Source organism: Hemiscyllium ocellatum, chromosome 14, assembly GCF_020745735.1.
Source record: "Hemiscyllium ocellatum isolate sHemOce1 chromosome 14, sHemOce1.pat.X.cur, whole genome shotgun sequence".
NCBI classification, from domain to species: domain Eukaryota; kingdom Metazoa; phylum Chordata; class Chondrichthyes; order Orectolobiformes; family Hemiscylliidae; genus Hemiscyllium; species Hemiscyllium ocellatum.
The window spans coordinates 21,530,691-21,551,085 of NC_083414.1; the positions used below are offsets into that span (position 1 = coordinate 21,530,691).

The following is a 20,395-nucleotide window of genomic DNA, read 5'->3' on the forward strand; positions in this document are numbered from 1 at the left end:
GATAGAAATCAGGAGCAGGAATCCCAGTCTATATTTCCTTCATTTCCTTCCTCCATCGATCATTCTAGGGGCCAAAAGCAATTCCACCTTTGCCAATCCCAGTGGAAATCAGTATACCGTAAAAGATCAAGGATTCAATCTTTGCAATTTGTAGATCTGTAAACACCAAGTACGGCACCATCAGGACGGTCAGCGTGCACATGCATTTCTTTAAACTGCAACATTAATGTTCAGAAAGACTACTTAAGATACAGTTATTAATAAAATGTGATTAATAAGAAAGCAATATATTTTCAGAAATTCTTCCAACCTACCAGAGGTAGTGTGACTAATCGGTTAGTAGACGTTAAGTTGTATGGAACTAAGATCTTGTTGATGTAATGGACAATTCCGTTCGTTGCAAGGTAGTCAGAGGTGATGATCTGTGCATCTCCATTCAAGTAAATTGCATTCTATGTTAAAAAATTAAAATAATATGCTTTTTTTAAAAAAAATGACAGCACACTCCAATTTAGCGCAGCTACACAAATCACAATCACTCCATTTATAGGTAAAAATCACACGACACCAGGTTATAGTCCAACAGGTGGTTGTGGAGTACTTGATGAAGGAGCAGCGCTCTGAAAGCTAATGCTTGCAAATAAACCTGTTGGACTATAACCTGGTGTCGTGTGATTTTTAACTTTATACACCACAGTCCAACACCGGCATCTTCAAATCATGACTCCATATTTATTTCATCTTCTAAATTTATCTGGTGCCTTTGGACAGCAAGGCATCATGGTCCAGCACACTGACATCTCCAACCAGCAAATTTCCTTTATCAAGCCGTGACTTGAGGGCTAGTATGGCAAAGGACCAGCCTCAAAATCAAATTCAGTTTGTCTTAGATTAAGCTAACAAATGCATTCACAACTGCATTCCAAGACGGAATACATTGGAGATAATGTCGAATAGGTCCCAGGGATGTATAAATGCAGTTATGAAATAATTTAGTGTAAGTGGAACTCCACCAGAGTGGAAGAATAGGGCCTCAGTGAGGGAGGGAACTGAGCAGTGGAGCTTGTGCAGACCCTCTCTGGAGGGAAGGGTGTCTTTGTCATATTAAAGTCTCATGGAGGAGAGGGTGACAACAGATTTTTTTCTACCAGCTGTGCACTACCAGCGTACTTCTATGTAAATAAACTTTAAGTTTCTCTTCATGTTTGAAAAAGAACCTGATGCACATGGCATAAAGAATCCCTGCTTCATGATTTTCGGACTGTGTGCTTAAATCTCCCATTACGTTTCGACTGTTTTGCCTGGAGAGGAGTAAGCCAAGAGCAGCAGTTTACAAAATTCAAAATGGGTCTGAATGGACTAAATAGGGAGAAACTGTTCCTAATCTGAAAAGTATCAAGAGAGAGAGGTACAGATTTCACACAACTTGCAAACGATAAAACTGACAGCAATATTCACATTTCCAGTAGGAAGGTCTGGAATGTACTGCCCAGAAATTTGGCGAGGCAGGTTCAATCAAAGCATTCAAGAGAGCATGCGGTGATTATCTAAACAGAAACAATGAACAAGGTTATGGAGAAAGAGGCAGGAGAATGGAGCAATGTCAAAATATACATGTGTAAACCTGGTGCAAATATGATGGGCCCAATGGCTTCCTTCTGCACCATAATAATTCTATGATTTTATGAGCAGTGTGATACAGAGGGAAATGCAGTTTATTATTTGGATTGGAGATGCAGAATCCCAACGATATGAAAGCAGGCTATTCAGCCCACAGAATCCACACTGACTCTCCCCCACTAACCTATGCCTGTAACTTTGCATTCCCCATGGCTAACCCACCCAACCTTCACATTCCTGATGTGTTTGCAGGAAGAATGGATCACATACACTATAGCACACGTGAGATGTACAGATATAAAAATGAGTTGAAAGGAATCTGGGGTAACGTCAGGTCCAATAGTTAATGTGATTCATGTAACTACATTGGTAATAAACATACCGAATACTATATTGTCAAAGCAAAGAGTAGGGCAGTTGTAGACAAAGTATGTACTGAGATTATGTGATCTATAGCCTTCAGTTCTGTCCTCACCTTTAGTCAATAAGCAACAAAAAGAGAACGCAGACCATGAAGTCGACACAAAGATGGGTCACAAGATTGAACCCTGGCATCAGGATCAGGTAATAAGGGAAAATCAGAAAGATCTACAATGTATGGATTTGAAAATAAACAATAAAGAAAGGGCCTACCTTACAGTCATACAAAAGTAGAAACTTATTTTAAATTGAACTAATACAACCCAGGATGCAGAAGCCGTGGAGGAGTTGTTTGTGTTTGAGGTGAGTTATCATGTTGCAGAGAGATATGCAAGATAGAGATCAAGACAAATTTGGGTTGACACATGAGGCAATTTTCCCTTATTTGTGCAGTCCAGCTGACTTTATATTAGAATATTCCTCAGATCCCTCATAAGGAATGATGAAAAAGCTCTTGAGTTACAAAAATATCTTTTTGCATTATCCAAGTATACAATATCAATAAGGAGAAAGTGAGGACTGCAGATGCTGGAGATCAGTGTCAAAAAGTGTGGTGCTGGAAAAGCACAGCAGGCCAGGCAGCGTCCAAGGAGCATAAGCTTTTCATCAGGAATGTGATGAAGAGCTTATGCTCGAAGTGTCGACTCCTTGCTCCTTGGATGCTGCGTGGCCAGCTGTGCTTTTCCAGCGCCACACTCAATAATCAATAAGAAACTCGGGATCAATTTTTTTAGAAGCTTGAGGTCTAGGTGGGAATTTAAAGATGTTTATGGTACAATTCATCATTAAGAGCTCTTGCTGCAGGGTATGCTGAAATGTAAACACACCTACCTGCTTCCAGGAGATCCGAATGGCATTTCCACTTAAAGCAACGAGGGAACTGTGTTTCCTTAGATCATCATAGAGAAGTTTCCCACAGCCAACTATGTGATATCGAAGCAAATCTCCAATCAAACCACGTGTTTTCCATTCTTCCATCTGTCAAGAAAGTTCTCTCATTTACTTGACAAAGGCTGTTCATAATCAAGTTAAGATCATAAGAACACAGGAGCTGGAGTAGGCCATTCAGCCCTTGAATCTGCTTTGCCATTTAAGATGATCATGGATGACCTGATCATGGCCTCAACTTCACTTTCCTGCCTGCCTCCATGAAATCATGAGTTCCTTGTAGATCAAAAATCTGTCCACGTCAGCCTTAAATATATTCAATGACCCAGTCACCTGTTCCCCGGCATAGGGAATTCCATAAATTAACAGCCCTCTCAGTGAAGAAAACTTTCCTCATCTCCATTTTTAATGGGAGACCCTCTAAGCTTATGTTTCGCATCAAAATTGGCATCAAAGAATCAGAACAAGTTTAAATGCAGGGCTACACAGTAGAAAAACTATTGTGTAATGCTCACAATTTCCTAAGCTATGATGTCAATGGACAAAAAAAGAAATCAATGGCAGCATGACCCAGATTTTCCAATAGTGTTGGCCCCTTCAGAGGTCCCACTGGAAGGGTGGAGTGGAGCAAGGCTAACATTTGACTTCTGGCAACCCCATGTAAAGTTTTGGTTTGGAGTTTGGATCTGATCAGAGGCTCTGATTATGAAGGTACAATGGTGACATGAATCTAACACTAGCCTGATTTCACTAAAAAAAAAGAATTTTCACACAGATGGGTTGAGAGCTCAGCCTGCCAGCTGCTGATCACAGTAACAATGGCTGTCTTGGGATCTCCTAACCTTTGACTTGATGATCTCCGCATTTCCAAATGTCTCAGGGTCTTATGCAATTGCATCATCTATCACACCCTGGAAAAGCTCCAGGGACAGGTCTGGCATAGTCCACAAATTTAGTGAGTATGTTCAAAGTTTGGGAGAGGATTTGTAGCTTGGGTGCTCATTGTTGTGGTTCTGTTCGCCGATTTGGGAATTTGTGTTGCAGACGTTTCATCCCCTGTCTAGGTGACATCCTCAGTGCTTGGGAGCCTCCTGTGAAGTGCTTCTGTGATGTTTCCTCCTGCATTTATAGTGGTTTGTCTCTGCTGTTTCCGGTTGTCAGTTCCAGCTGTCCGTTGCAGAGGTCGGTATATTGGGTCCAGGTCGATGTGCTTATTGATTGAATCTATGGATGAGTGCCATGCCTCTAGGAATTCCCTGGCTGTTCTCTGTTTGGCTTGCCCTATAATAATAGTGTTGCCCCAGTCGAACTCATGTTGCTTGTAATCTGAGTGTGTGGCTACTAAGGATAGCTGGTCGTGTCGTTTCGTGGCTAGTTGGTGTTCATGGATGCGGATCATTAGCTGTCTTCCTGTTTGTCCTATGTAGTGTTTTGTGCAGTCCTTGCATGGGAGTTTACACACTACATTGGTTTTGCTCATGCTGAGTATCGGGTCCTTCGTTCTGGTGAGTTGTTGTCTGAGAGTGGCTATTGGTTTGTGTGCTGTTATGAGTCCTAGTGGTCGCAGTAGTCTGGCTGTTAGTTCGGAAATGCTCTTGATTATGGTAGTGTGGCTAGTCCTTTGAGTTGCAGCATGTCCTCATTTCATTGTCTTTGGTTCTGTTCGCCAGCACACCCATGGGCTCACCCACCTCTGGACTCATAGCACAAGTGGTAATGCAAAGATTAGAACAAACAGTCTTACTGCAAATTCAACCCAAACTCTATGTGGATGACACCTTTGTAATCATTAAAAACACAGAAATAGAGAACACACACCGGATCATCAACGCCACACTCACAGGAATCCGATTCACTAGAGAGGAAGAAAAGGACAACCAACTCCCATTCCTAGACATAATGGTACAGAGAACACCAAATGGAGAATTCACCACAAAGGTATACAGGAAAGCTAAACACAGACTAAGCCCTGAACTACGAAAGTAACCACCCCAACACACAAAAAAAGAAGTTGCATCAAGGCACTGTTCAAAAGGGCCACAACACACTGCAGGACACCAGAACTGCAAAAAGAGGAAGAAGTACACCTCTACAATGTATTCGCCAAAAACGGATACCCGCACAATTTCATCAACAGATGCCTAAGGGAAAGACAACGGAACGAGGACATGCTGCAACCCAAAGGACTAGCCACACTCCCATACATCAAGAGCATTTCCAAACTGACAGCCAGACTACTGTGACCACTAGGACTCATAACAGCACACAAACCAACAGCCACTCTCAGACAACAACTCACCAGAACGAAGGACCCGATACCCAGCATGAGCAAAACCAACATAGTGTACAAAATCCCATGCAAGGACTGCACAAAACACTACATAGGACAAATAGGAAGACAGCTAACGGTCCGCTTCCATGAACACCAACTAGCCACGAAACGACACAACCAGCTATCCTAAGTAGCCACACACACAGATGACAAGCAACATGAGTTCAACTGGGACAACACTACTATTACAGGGCAGGCCAAACAGAGAACAGCCAGGGAATTCCTAGAGTCATGGCACTCATCCACAGATTCAAATCAATAATGGTAATACATCGACCTGGGCCCAATATACCGACCACTGCAGCGGACAGCTGGAACTGACAACCGGAAGCGGCAGAGACAAATCACTATAAATGCCGGAGGAAACATCACAGAAACGCTTCACAGGAGGCTCCCAAGCACTGAGGATGTCACCTAGATAGGGGACAAAACGTCTGCAAGACAAATTCCCAGCTCGGCGAACAGAACCACAACAATGAGTATGACCTGCTCATGTATCTCTAATTTAATTATATCATTATCATGTGATACTAAGTACTCAGCATTAATTTTACAAGATAATTAAACTTTCGAAACATTGCTTCAAGTATGTCGGGTCAGCAAACTTTTGCATTTGCAGCACGGATTCTGATAAGAAGCAAAATTTAGGATGCTATTTTTGACATAAGTCCAAATTTTAAAACAGTGTGGAATATTTATATGCCAGCTCATTCTTTGATTAAAAATATTTTTCCAGCAATCTCTTAAGCAAGGAGAACACTAGCCACTGAATACAGCTACTGGCAAGAACCCGTGCATGAAATTTTTAAACGTATGGATTCTGTTCTTTTTATTTTTTAATTCATTCGACCATAAAATGGGAGTCACTGGCTAGGCCAGCATTTATCACCAACCCTTAATTGCCCAAGAGTCAACCACATTAGGGATATGAAGTCACATGTAGAGCAGACCAAGTAAAGATGACAAATTTCCTTCCCTAAGGGCATTTTATTTTTAATCACTCATGAGATGTGGGACGGATGTATCGCTGGCTGGGCCAGCATTTATTGCCTGTCCCTCTTGAAACGCTGCAGGCAACCCTGATGGAGTTTTACAACAGTCAGAATCACCATTAGGTCAGCTCTTTATTCCAGATTTTTATTGAATTCGAATTCTGCTATCTACAATATTGGGATTTGAACCCATGGATCCAGAAGGTTGGCTTCTGTTATGGCACTGTTTCACTGCAGCTAGCAAAATGGCTCTGGCTGATGAGGAGATTCGCCAACTCCCACCACCTGCCACACTGGTTGCCGGTTGACAATTGCATCTTCCACAGCCATCAAGTTCCGGAGTGGAACTTAGACCTAGAGCTCCAGTTAGAGGCAGGGATGTTACCCAGTGTGCCACAAGATCTTTCAGGTCACAATTTCACATTGTTGACCTTTCAAAAAGATGGGTCTCTGAGGGTGTGTATTCCTGGCTGCAATATGAAGATGTGGCACATTGGAAAATTGCTAAGACATACATACTCACAAGTAATATGAGAATGAACAATGATCTGCGTAATTAAAATACATTTACCGTGTTATCCTGAGTAAGTGTGTCAGGTCTTGGCACAAACACTGTGAATGGTCCTTTACCATTAAGCTCTTTGATGTCATTTGCCTGCAATGGTTCAAAATAAAATGAAGAGTAGTTGAGCAAAGTTTTAACAGGTAACCTCCAAAGATTTAGCCTGAAAGTATTTAAATGGTCCATCACTACCTGAAGGTATTTGTAAAACAAAGCAGCATCTGATTTCCGGACAAGTTCCTGTCAAAATAATTCAGAATTTATTTTTTGATTTGAAAGCTGAAATAAGAAAAAGCTTGGCACAAATATTTATATCTTATGAGAGTAACAGTTATTTCACTGATAAAAAATGGAGACCTGCTTTCTTATATTATCTTACAAAGACTCTGAGGGATACTTCAAAGTGTTTTACACAGAAGGAAATGAGCTGAGCTTAGATAAATGTGAGAGATATTTTAGAGGCATCATCATTTCTCAAAACAAAAAGTTGCTAAGGTGAAAGGTCTAATTTTAATTTGTCCCACCTGCCATGAACTGGGTGTTTGCAAAATGTGATTCAGACTGTTGATCATCACAAAATGAAGCCATTCAGTGCTCATATTAACTTGCCATCCATCTGAAGTTATAATCAACCTCAGTGTGTTTCATTGGTGGTGTGATTCAGGAATATCAACACATACACTGGGAGAATCCAAAAATCTTAAGAAATAGGAGCAGGAGTAGATCATTCAACCCATCAAACTTGCTCCATCATTCAATGAGATCACCACCAATCTGACTGGATTGAAACTATGAGAAAAATCTATGGAGCTGCAGCAAAACCTGTGTTGAGAATTCTTCATTTAAACACAACCAAGCAAGTGCCAGTCTGTGGCAGCAGCAGTTCATGTAGGCGAAGGAGCAGGATATGTAGAGCCAATCAAGGAAAGGGGCAAGCTCAGACCACAAGCAATTTGCAGCATTTTTGTGGAGGAGAGACAAGTTTGTTCAGTTCTAGATTATTTCTTGAACAACCACCAACTTTACAACATTCTTTATCAAAAACAGGATCCTGGACATTGCATCATTATGTCAATGGACAACGACTGTACCCACTCAAATTTTCGACTGCACCTTTATTCAGGCGAGGAGCCAAAGGTTGAAAATTATGCTCAGGGAATTTTTAGGTTTACCCTTAACCACCAGATCAAGCAGACAGGACCTGAAAGGATACCTCATTTGAAGACGCTCTCTGACCATTGGCACTGCTTGAAGACTTCAATTTAGAATACTAAATAATTAAATAAAGCATAATTCTAAAGGAAAATGTTCTGTTTGATTCCCTTATCCACATTTGTTCATGACATATTTGTCGTAGTAAATAAGTAGTTTTCCAGTAACTGAAACTCAATTTTAAATATCCAAAATCTCCAAGTAAAATTACCTGCGAAATTTTGCCTCGACAAGAAAGTCCAACCTTGATGTAATTCCTTTTGCAGATACATTTTCGGATTCCTGGCCCTGTTGCCTCGCAGTTGGCAAATGGGCCACAGTCCCCATTGTTCTTCATTTGGAGATGAAGGTAAAAATTAGAACAAAAGCAATTTTTAGATTTAACATCAATAATGCTTTTGGCCAGATAGGGATAGAAGAACTGGAGTATGCCATTCAGTCCATCAAGCCTGCTAGACCAATCAATTTGAGCAGGCAACATGCCGCATTTCTCTTAATGTCATTAATCTCTAGAAATTGGTTGATTTCCACCTTGAACATGCTCACTGAGTAAGCTCCCTTAGCCCTCTGGGATAAAGAATTCCAAAGATCACCATGCTCAATGAAGAACTTCCTCCTCTTAACTGGCCCACACTCTTTATCCTGAGATATATCTCCTGGTTCTGGAGTCACCAGCCAGGGGAAACATCCTCTCTACATCCACCCTACCATGCCCTGTAAGAAATCTGTAAGTTTCATTGCAATCACCGCTCATTCTTTGACACTCTAGGGAAAACAGATCAATTTCCTCAATCTCTCCTCAATTTTGTCACCCCAAGGATTAATTTAATGAACATCCACAGAACACTCTTTATGGCAGATCCTTCCTCAGTTAACAGCCATTAACTAAGGTGATGGGGGCATGGGCTGGTTTTATGGTTATGAGGGGCCACTTATGGGTGCAAGTTGAGGGGTTGGCAAGAAGGGTAGGAAGGCTGATGGAGCTGGGTGGAGGGGAAGACATTGGTACTGGACGGAAGGGCATGGGTTGCATGGAGGATACGGGAGCCTTGGGGAGTGTGGATAGAGGAACATGGGTGATCTTGTGTTGATCGGGGGAGTCTGGGAATAGGTGGGTGAGTTTTGATAGGATGGATAGGGTCGAAAGAGCTTAACATCAAACAAAATAACTGGAATGAAGTTGCAGAAAATGAGGCAGACTTCTTAAACCAACACATGAAAGTACCCGGTACCTTCATGGCTACATCTGATTTGCATCCTGAGTTATGAGCCCAGCTCCAGCGCATGCCCACAGCAACAAACTGCGCCCCACCCCCACCCCGTCCTGCCCCCATCCTGTAACTGGGAAATATTCAAACGCCTGTTACCTGCCTCTAACAGGAATATCTAACCATCTGCAACAGTTCTGACATCACAATTAAATCACAAATTGTCAATTTTTCAGGTGTTATATAACACTCCAATGCTCCAAAGTTTTGACAGGAAGCACACCAGCAGTACACAATGGTATGGGCCAACAAGTGGCATCCTGTGTCCATACCTGACATATTCACTGGACCCTTTATATATGTAGGTAAGGCATCTAATGCCTGCTTGAGATCCCTGCTCCAAAACTGATTTGCTGTAAAGATGGGTGTTCTTGAATTTCTAGGTCTGTAAGTTTGTTGCTAACCTTTTCACAAGGATTGATGGGTACACAGGAATTTCTACCATCTCCAGAGTATCCAGGGAAACAATTACAGGCAACCTAAAATTAAGAACACATCAAAGTAAGCGTGCGCAATATTATTCAAAATAGGTGGGGCCTATTATTTTAGATAGTACACTCATAACCAGAGAAATAAAAGCTGGAGTCTCAGAGTTACAGTTTTTCTGAGCTCATTTGCCCAGTTCTGGAAACTAGAGATTGAGCAATGGGTGCTACGGTGAGATATGTGGCAGATTCAGGCAAGAAGTCCGGCAAGTCTTATATACTTGTCACAAGTGGCATGGTGAGATTATTGAGAGGCATTGGTGAATTGACAATTGACCGTGATCAACACTTGTTAAGCTCAATATTGGTGGCCTAACTTGCCTCATTAATGTTCTCTTCCTGCTCTTCCCAAGCTTGCCCACCAAATTAGCCATTGGAAAAGCCCAGTGTTGAAACCAAAGCAGGTATGTGGTGGATTCAGCTGACCACTTCCTCTGAATGACCTCTATGTTGTCCATGATCAAAGAGCAGCCCAGGGCACGATCCACAGGCCCCCGGCACATGTCCCCCACCTTCATGGGCACTGGCATCTGACATTCAGTTAAACCCTCACCACCATACTGGAAACTTTCCAATGCACTGGCAGTGTGACCTGGAAGACAGACTTGCCAGGGCACAGTTACCATGCAGGTACAGGTATTCAGCACTAGCTTGGAATTAGGCTGCCTACCAGCGCTGGTTGCTTGCTGTTGTCTTAGCGAGCATTATGGAAGCCTGGTATTGCTGTGCCTTGAAGTGCCGGTTGGCAAAATTACACCGCTGAAGCCAAACGCCAGCTCGCGGACGCCTCCTCTTATCGCCCCCTTGACCACGACCCCACCTCCCACCACCAAACCATCATCTCCCAGACCATCCAGGACCTCATCACCTCAGGGGATCTCCCATCCACCGCCTCCAACCTCATAGTCCCACAACCCCGCACCGCCCGTTTCTACCTCCTGCCCAAAATCCACAAACCTGCCTGCCCCGGCCGACCCATTGTCTCAGCCTGCTCCTGCCCCACCGAACTCATCTCCCAATACCTCGACACGGTCCTGTCCCCTTTAGTCCAAGAACTCCCCACCTACGTTCGGGACACCACCCACGCCCTCCACCTCCTCCAGGATTTTCGCTTCCCCGGTCCCCAACGCCTTATTTTCACTATGGACATCCAGTCCCTGTACACCTCCATCCCCCATCACGAAGGACTCAAAGCCCTCCGCTTCTTCCTTTCCCGCCGCACTAACCAGTACCCTTCCACTGACACCCTCCTTCGACTGACTGAACTGGTCCTCACCCTGAATAACTTCTCTTTTCAATCCTCCCACTTCCTCCAAACTAAAGGAGTTGCCATGGGCACCCGCATGGGCCCCAGCTATGCCTGCCTCTTCGTAGGATATGTGGAACAGTCCATCTTCCGCAACTACACTGGCACCACCCCCCACCTTTTCCTCCGCTACATCGATGACTGTATCGGCGCTGCCTCGTGCTCCCACGAGGAGGTTGAACAGTTCATCAACTTTACTAACACCTTCCATCCCGACCTGAAATTCACCTGGACTGTCTCAGACTCCTCCCTCCCCTTCCTAGACCTTTCCATTTCTATCTCGGGCGACCGACTCAACACAGACATCTATTATAAACCGACTGACTCCCACAGCTACCTGGACTACACCTCCTCCCACCCTGCCCCCTGTAAAAACGCCATCCCATATTCCCAATTCCTTCGTCTCCGCCGCATCTGCTCCCAGGAGGACCAATTCCAACACCGCACAACCCAGATGGCCTCCTTCTTCAAGGACCGCAGATTCCCCCCAGACGTGATCGACGATGCCCTCCACCGCATCTCCTCCACTTCCCGCTCCTCCGCCCTTGAGCCCCGCTCCTCCAACCGCCACCAAGACAGAACCCCACTGGTTCTCACCTACCACCCCACCAACCTGCGCATACAACGTATTATCCGCCGCCATTTCCGCCACCTCCAAACGGACCCCACCACCAAGGATATATTTCCCTCCCCTCCCCTATCAGCGTTCCGCAAGGACCACTCCCTTCGTGACTCCCTTGTCAGATCCACACCCCCCACCAACCCAACCTCCACCCCCGGCACCTTCCCCTGCAACCGCAGGAAATGTAAAACTTGCGCCCACACCTCCACACTCACTTCCCTCCAAGGCCCCAAGGGATCCTTCCATATCCGCCACAAGTTCACCTGTACCTCCACACACATCATCTATTGCATCCGCTGCACCCGATGTGGCCTCCTCTATATTGGTGAGACAGGCCGCTTACTTGCGGAACGCTTCAGAGAACACCTCTGGGCCGCCCGAACCAACCAACCCAATCACCCCGTGGCTCAACACTTTAACTCCCCCTCCCACTCCACCGAGGACATGCAGGTCCTTGGACTCCTCCACCGGCAGAACACAACTACACGACGGCTGGAGGAGGAGCGCCTCATCTTCCGCCTGGGAACCCTCCAACCACAAGGTATGAATTCAGATTTCTCCAGCTTCCTCATTTCCCCTCCCCCCACCTTGTCTCAGTCGGTTCCCTCAACTCAGCACCGCCCTCCTAACCTGCAATCCTCTTCCTGACCTCTCCGCCCCCACCCCACTCCGGCCTATCACCCTCACCTTGACCTCCTTCCACCTATCCCACCTCCATCGCCCCTCCCCCTAGTCCCTCCTCCCTACCTTTTATCTCAGCCGGCTTGGCTCTCTCTCTCTTATTCCTGATGAAGGGCTTATGCTCGAAACGTCGAATTCTCTATTCCTGAGATGCTGCCTAACCTGCTGTGCTTTGACCAGCAACACATTTGCAGCAAAATTACACAACCAGACAGCTGACTATGCTGCTCAGTAACATTCAGGCAAGGGCACATGCACGTTGTCATACAGCAGTGTGCCACATCAATATCATACCTATACCATTGGCAGCAACGTCTGCACCAATCATACTGAATCTGCAGCAAACATTGGCAATGTCTTAGAGAAGAAGTCTTCTGTAAAGTCCACGGGGGAGCAATTATCAAGCAAGGGACCCAGCAGTCCGTTACCAGCAGCCTCCCAAACCAGTGCAGGGCTTTGACCATGATCTAGATGGGATAATGTTATACAGGACACAATCAGGCCTTCACTTCCATAGGGGTCAGTGTAGTGGGGGAAAACTGCACCAGGTCCCTGTCAGAGAAATGCAGTGCCAACTTCCCCTTCTCAGCCATCTCTCCTTAGCCTCCAGAAGCCAACAATCCTCCAGATGCACAGCAGCTTTTCAAAGATGGTATAGACTCAAGGTATGATGGACTTGGATGGTTATTCAGCATGCTGAGCTCTTCTGGAAACTGTGTGTGGTGAATGGGGCTGATATCAAACATGATACACACCACAGGGGCAGGAAAGGCAATTAATGTAGTGAGCTTAGTAGGACATGGTGAGAAAACTCTTCCAATCTCGTGGTGAGAGTACCACCAACAAACTGGATGTGATTGGCACTTAGCGAAAGTAAAATTTGATCTCAGTGTTTTGCTTGTGAAGAATTCATTTAAACTGTTGTCATACCTTTCACAACATTTGTGACCAGCTTGACTCTTAACACATCCAGCTACTGTTGGAGTTCAATTAAATTCATATATTGCTGAAGCACTTATTCTGAATTCCTAGTACTCTACTGATACAGTTTCAAATCCTGCATAACATGCTTATAACACCGCAAAGTAAGATATTGCTGGAAAACAATGGCATAAATGATAAGTGGAAAAACTAAACAATCAAAACAGATAGAAATCCACGTAAAAAATCTTGCCTTACCCGTTTTGGTCCTGTTTTGGTGCATTCTGCTTTTTCATGACAACCACCATTTCCTTCTGTGCAACCATCAATTTCTGATTTTGAATAAAATACAACAACCTGAATTATCAAAAGGAACAAGGGGTGGTTTTTCTGCAGTCTAGTTCATTTTGAATTTGCCTTAGCTGGACAAAGATCTCACAAAGTTCACCCTTCCATTTTAAAACCTTTCATTTCACCTTTAGCCCTTTATGTTTTCTTTGCTGAAGTATCTAACTGACCTACTTTCAATTTGTGGCACAGCCCAGGAGTCAATTATATAACTGCATTCTTATCAGAGCGACAATATCTTGTCAGAACAGGTGGAGAAATCAAAACCTTTGGTGTGGCCAGCGAAGAAAAACATTCAAACCATTAAAATCATAAATTCAAACTCCTCTGGGGCTCATTATGGGTAAACCAAGACCTGAGGGAGAATTTTGACATGCACTGTAGTCTTGCTGCAGTTTACCACTGAGATTTACTTACAAATCTGGCTGAATTTTAACTTTCAGACCAACTTACAGAATGGCGGTATGGTCACGTAAGTTTTAGCAATGTGCTTGTGACTCTTTAAAGGAACCACTGACTCTTACTTCTGAATTTCCAAACCAATTAGGGCCAATTTGTCAACCTGCAGAGATATTTTAATATTTTAAACTCTCACAGTGAAGGATAAAATTGAAGCACTTTAGATGTGTTTCAACAAAGTCAGAACTCACAAAGAGTCTCAAAGTGGCAAGGCTGAAGCACAATGCAGGAATGTGGCTGGATTTAATACTGGGGGCTTTAAGGGACTTCAGAAAGATTCTGTTCCCTGCAGATAGGAAAGAAAAGGCAGCCTCAGAACAAGCAGTTATGCTAGACATTGCAGAGAGCAGTTTCTGCCTCACTCGTGGATATATTGCTGCAAGGTTCCAGCCCTGATCGAGGCAGGAAATTTGAGTGGAACATTCAAGAACAAATCCTTCTACTGCCTTCCCCAGTCTCTTCCTGCACCTCACTCCCCAAAAACACACAGGTTCACATAACCTCTGCCCTGATGTACCTTCTCACATTTACACATGACCAACGTCACTAACAGACATTCAGGATTCACACAGTCACTTGCACAGCACTGGCAGTCCTGTCCTCAACAAGGCTAGTGACAAAGGAGGGGACGTTGGAGGTGATGGTGTTCCCGTGTTCCTTCTAGATGGTAGTGGTCACGCGTTTGGAAAATGTTGTCTAGGGAATTAATTAATTTCTGAATTTAAGGAAAAATATAAATGCATTGGATGCATTTCAGGCAACATTAAACAGACTTATACCAGGAATGAGCAGATTGTCTTATGAGGAAAAACTGTATGGGCTAGGCTCGTATCTGCTAGAGTTTAGAAGAGTACAGCGTGACTTCATTGAAACATATAAGGGTCTTAACAGAGTAGATGTGGAGGGCATGTTTCTTCTGGCAGAACCAAGAACTAAGGGTCAGGGTTTAAAATCAAGGGGTCACTCTATTAAACAGTTATGGGCTTTTTTTTTTCTGAGGCCATGAGTCTTTGGAATTCTCGGCCTGAAATAGTGTTGAAAGCAGAGTGCATGAATTTTAAGCAGGAAAGTGGATTTGAGGTTACAATCAGATCAGCCATGATCTTATTGAATGGCAGAGCAGGTTCAGGTAATTATAAGGCTAACTTCTACTTTGTTAAAAATCACACAACACCAGGTTATAGTCCAATAGGTTTAATTGGAAGCACACTAGCTTTCAGAGTGATGCTCCTGTACATGTCTATCTCTCTTCCTTTCCAAACTGAATACTTTCCATACTACCAAAAGGAAGATTTTCCAATTATCCAACGGATGATGAGCTGACCCACCAGGTGGTAGCTCACTGTGGTCTGGACCTGTCTAATTCCTAGTAAGTAGTGGGTCTAGTAAAGCCAGAATATTGGCAACTACTCTTGCCATTGTTTTTACAGTGAAGTTGCCTTCTGTCATGGAAATAATGCTGGAATCTCTAATCAAGAAAGAAATAAGGATACAAAATCTGAATACAAATTGCCTTATCAGGCAGAAGTGACGTGGATTTGATAAAGTCTGGTCATGCTTAACTAATTCTTTGAGGATATTACGAGTGCAGTGGACAACAAGGATTTGGTGTATCTGAATTTCCAGAAGGCATTCAACAAGGTACGGCACAAAAGGCTGCTGCACAAGATAAAGGTGCATGGTGTTACAGGTAATGTATTAGCATGGATAGAAGACTGGTTAACTAATAGAAAGCATAAAGTGTGGGGATAAATGAGTGTTTTCCTGATTGGTGATCAGTGGCTAATGGTGTGCCTCAGGGATCAGTGTTTGATCACAACTGTTTACAATTTACATAGGTGATTCAGAGTTGGGGACGAAGTATAGTGTGTTAAAGTTTGCGGATGACACTAAGATGAGTGATAGAGCAAAGTGTGCGTAAGAGACAGAGTCTGCAGAGGGATATATACTGAGGTTAAATGAGTGGTCAAAGGTCTGGCAGATGGAGTACAATGTTGGAAAATGTGACGTCACCCACTTTGATAGGACTAACAGCAAAATGGATTATTATTTAAATAGTGAAAAATTGCAACACACTGCTTCGCAGAGGGACCTGGGTGTCCTTGTGCATGAATCACAAAAGATCAATTTGCAGGTGCAGCAGGTAATTAAGCCTGCAAATGGAATATTGTCCTTCATTGCTAGAGGAATGGAGTTTAAAAATAGGGAGGTTATGCTGCAGCTGTATAGGGTGCTGGTGAGGCCACACCTGAAGTATTGTGTACAGTTTTGGTCTCCTTATTGAGAACGGTTGTACTGGCACTGGAGTGGGTACAGAGGAGGTTCACTAGGCTGATTCTGGAGTTGAGATGATTAGTTTATGAGGAGAAATTGAGTAGATTGGGACTCGACTCATTGGAATTTAGAAAAATGAGTGGGGGGTACCTTCTAAAAACATATATAATTCTGAAGGGAATACATAAGATAGAAACAGGGAGGTTGTTTCCAATGACAGGTGATACTAGAACAAGGGGGCATAGCTCAAAATAAGGGGGAGGAGATTTAGCACTGAGTTGAGGAGAAACTTCTTCACCCAAAGAGTTGTAAATCTGCGGAATTCCCTGCCCAGTGAAGCACTTGAGGTTACTGTGTTGAATTTTTAAAGGCAAAGATTGACAGATTTCTGAACAGTAAAGGAATTAAGGGATACAGTGAACGGGCAGGTAAGGGAACTGAGTCCACAAGAAGATCAGCCGTGATCTTATTGAATGGCAGAGCAGGCTCAGTGGGCCAGATGGCCCTCTCCTGCTCCTGTTTCTTGTGTTCTTATGTTTTCTCTAGGTAGTAGTTCTATATTACACATCCAGGAAACTCAGTTGATAGTCTCCTAATTTGTTTCTCCTGGAACTTTTAAAGCTTTCATTTAAAACCTGGATTTGAATCTCAACAGTAAGGGGATCAGATTTAACAAACCAGCCACACAATACATGGAAAATTAAGAATAAAATCACTCTTTGCAACACATTGCACACCCACACTTAAAAGAATTGCCCATGAATCTACTGGTTTCTGGATATTCTCTCAGAATGGGCAGGCTCTCAATTCAGCTGAGGTGAATTGTGACTCAAGTTTCAACCCTGAACATAAGCAGATCTGTCTCCACTAGGGTGTAAGGGAATCAGAAACAGGTTTGCACCATGAACTAGTGAATCATAGGCCAAGTGCAGAAAGAGCTTCAATAGACAGGAAGTTAAGATCAGGGATAAGGCCACAACACAGCAGCTGTATGGACAGCCTGCTCAGAGCCTGCCCTCAGAATCAGAGTCCTGCATCAGCCTGGCAGGGGGCAGTGGGGGAAGGCAATACAACCACCCAGACAGCTTAGTAATTAAACACATGAAGTTCCAAGGTCATTAGGATTCAGAGCACTTACCACCCAGGGAGCTGAAAGCCTCTAATCACTGGACCTACCCATCTAGAGATCACTCCCCTACCCCCAACTGCCACCACCAGACAGGAATGCTGTAAACCATTTCGAATATTTTAAGTAATGTATCCCTCTTCTGCTAGCATCTGGCCAGCATGCTGGGAACACAGCTGACCTACTTTTATCTTAACCAAACTATAACCCACAAACTCATAAGAGTGCAATTAATTGTTGTCAGATCACAACTCTGTCTGCAAGTGCAGTAGTGAATCCCTAATACAACTGCTGCTCCCCAGAATCAGCCATGACAGCTGTGGACATTTTATGAGATTAACCTGCTAAACCAAATCATCACAAATAATGTTCTTTGTATTCTTTCAGCAATTATTATGACTATTGGGTAGACTTTCAATTTGTCATCCTATGAATTCAGAGCAGGTAGTAATGATTCAATACCTTGAGCCTGTTTTCCCATTCAATAAAATCATGACTGAACATAAGGATGTAAGAACAAGGAGTGGGAGTAGGTAATTCAGCCCGGGGCCTGCTCCACCATTTAATATGGAGAGGGAGGAAGAACGTGGCTGAAGAGCTTCTGTGCAGAGGAGATGACCTGAAGAAGGGCTTATGCCTGAAACGTCGAATCTCCTGTTCCTTGGATGCTGCCTGACCTGCTGCGCTTTTCCAGCAACACATTTTCACCACCATTTAATATGATCATGGCTGACCTCATCTCAGCCTCAACCTCACTTCTTTGCCTGCTCCCATAATTCTTTTAAGCTATTACTAAGTTTTTAAAAAGACTCTCCCTTAAATTTATTCAGTGTCCCCTCCACATTCTAGGGTAGTGAATTTCATAAATATATGACCCTTTGAGAGAAGTAATTGCTCCTTATCTATTTTAAACCTGCCACTCCTTAGTTTAAAATGATGACCTCTCATTGTAAATTGCCCCATATGGGGAAACATCCTCTCTATGTTTACTTTGTCAATCTTCCCTAGAATTGTGAATACCTCAATTAGATCTCCTCTCAACCTTCTAAACTCTAGCCAGTGTAGATATTAACTTCTCAGTCTCTCCTTATAAGGCAATCCTTTCATCTCTGGAGTGAACCTAACAAACCTTCTCTGAACTATCACCAATGCAATTGCATCCTTCTGATGTAAGGGGACAAAATCTGTAAGCCATATGCCAGGCTGCCATATCCAGATGCAGCCTCACCAATGTTTGTACAACTACAATAACACTTCTTTGCTTTTATACTCCATTTAATTAGCAATAAGTGTCAAAATTCTATGTTCCCTCCTTACACCTGCTGGACCAGCATACTAGCTTTCTGCAACACATGCATGTTCTGCAACACCTAGATCTCTCTGCACCAAAACTGTTTGACATTTCTCTCAATTTTGATAATAATTGCCTTCTGATCAAAATGGATTTATCTGTTTGTGTGTTGAGCTCCATATTCCCATCCAAATCAGATAATATTCAACTTCTTTGCTCAATGGGAGTTTATTTCCTTTTGCTAGAAAACTACTTGATATCCCATCTTCACTGCCTAGAGAGTTCCAAAGTTGAATACACCTCTCACAGAAAACAAATCTGCTATTTTTGTCCTAAAAAGGTGATACCTATTTTTAAAACAGTGCCCTGCTCTTAATATTTATCCTTAAATACTTCCGACGTTGTGGTTGCTGTTTGGGGCCTGTAGATTACTCCAACAAGTGATTTCTTTCCCCCTCTATTCTTCATCTCCTTTTATACCCTACTTTCTTTCTTCTGATTCTTTTAGTTATTCTCTGTTGTTGTGTTTCTGTCTAATCATTTGACCTGCCACTAAGTTTAGTGTTCTCCTTAACTTCTTTAATTAACCCATCTCCCGGTAGAATTTTTGTTTGTAGTTGGGATATACTTAAATTCTGAAATATCCTCTCAAATGTCTGTCACTGCTTTTCTATTGACCTATCCTCTGGTCTAGTTTCCCAGTTCATATCATCTTGATCAGATTTCACACCCACAGACAAACACAGAAATTGCTGGTAAGTCTTAGCAGATCTGGCAGCATCTGTGGAGAGAAATCAGAGTTAATACTTCAGGTTCAGTGACCCTTCTTTAGAGTCACTGGATCCAAAATGTTAACTTTGATTTCCCTTCACAGATACTGCCAGCCTTGCTGAGCTTTTCCAGCAATTCTGCTTTGGTTTCTGATTTCCAGTATCTGCAGTTCTTTTAATTTTGTTTTTCACGCCCACATACCTTATTTATCTGGGATATACTAGTCAGAGTACATTGCAAAATTTACTCAGAATTTGGTTGCTGCTATTCAGGGGGTGCTTTCTCCTGAAAATTGTCACATTACACAATACAAGATCTTATACAAACTGCTCAGTGCTTGGCTTCAGAACATACTACTGTCGGAAATTATTCTGAAAATATTTTATGATCTCCTTATCCAGTTGCCTTTTTCAATCTTATTCAGTTTATGTGTAGATTTAAGTCACTTATGGTTATTGCTGGTCCCTTACCACAAGTACCCAATATTTCTTCTTTATACTTGAAACTACACTGTGGTTACTGCTATGGTCCTATAGACCACTTCCAAGAATAACATCTTATCCCTACTATTCCTCAAATTTCATCCAAATTCATTCCACATCTTGACCTCCTAAACTAAGGTATTCTTTAACTACTGCACCAACTACCATCTTTAATTCACAATGCTGGCCCTCCACTTTTTTCAAGCTTCATATTCTTGAATGTACATTACCTCACAATTCTTGCTATCAACCACTGTGCCTCCATAGTGGCTATTCGATCATATTTATTTTAATGTGCGCTATCAATTTCTTTACTTCATTATGCATGCTGGTTG

At 43.1% G+C, this 20,395-nt stretch overlaps 1 protein-coding gene across 1 annotated transcript in view; it reads right to left on the bottom strand.

Moving 5' to 3' along the window:
- Window positions 1–20,395, bottom strand: part of stab1 (stabilin 1) — a 287,180-nt gene that overhangs the window by 66,438 nt on the left and 200,347 nt on the right. Inside the window, exons 43-49 of the mRNA XM_060835476.1 lie at window positions 13,568–13,641; window positions 9,699–9,773; window positions 8,238–8,357; window positions 7,007–7,054; window positions 6,824–6,907; window positions 2,872–3,018; window positions 315–452 (exon numbers count right to left, since the gene is read on the bottom strand). Coding sequence (XP_060691459.1) covers window positions 315–452; window positions 2,872–3,018; window positions 6,824–6,907; window positions 7,007–7,054; window positions 8,238–8,357; window positions 9,699–9,773; window positions 13,568–13,641 — 686 coding nt within the window. The remainder of the gene's footprint in view (window positions 1–314; window positions 453–2,871; window positions 3,019–6,823; window positions 6,908–7,006; window positions 7,055–8,237; window positions 8,358–9,698; window positions 9,774–13,567; window positions 13,642–20,395) is intronic.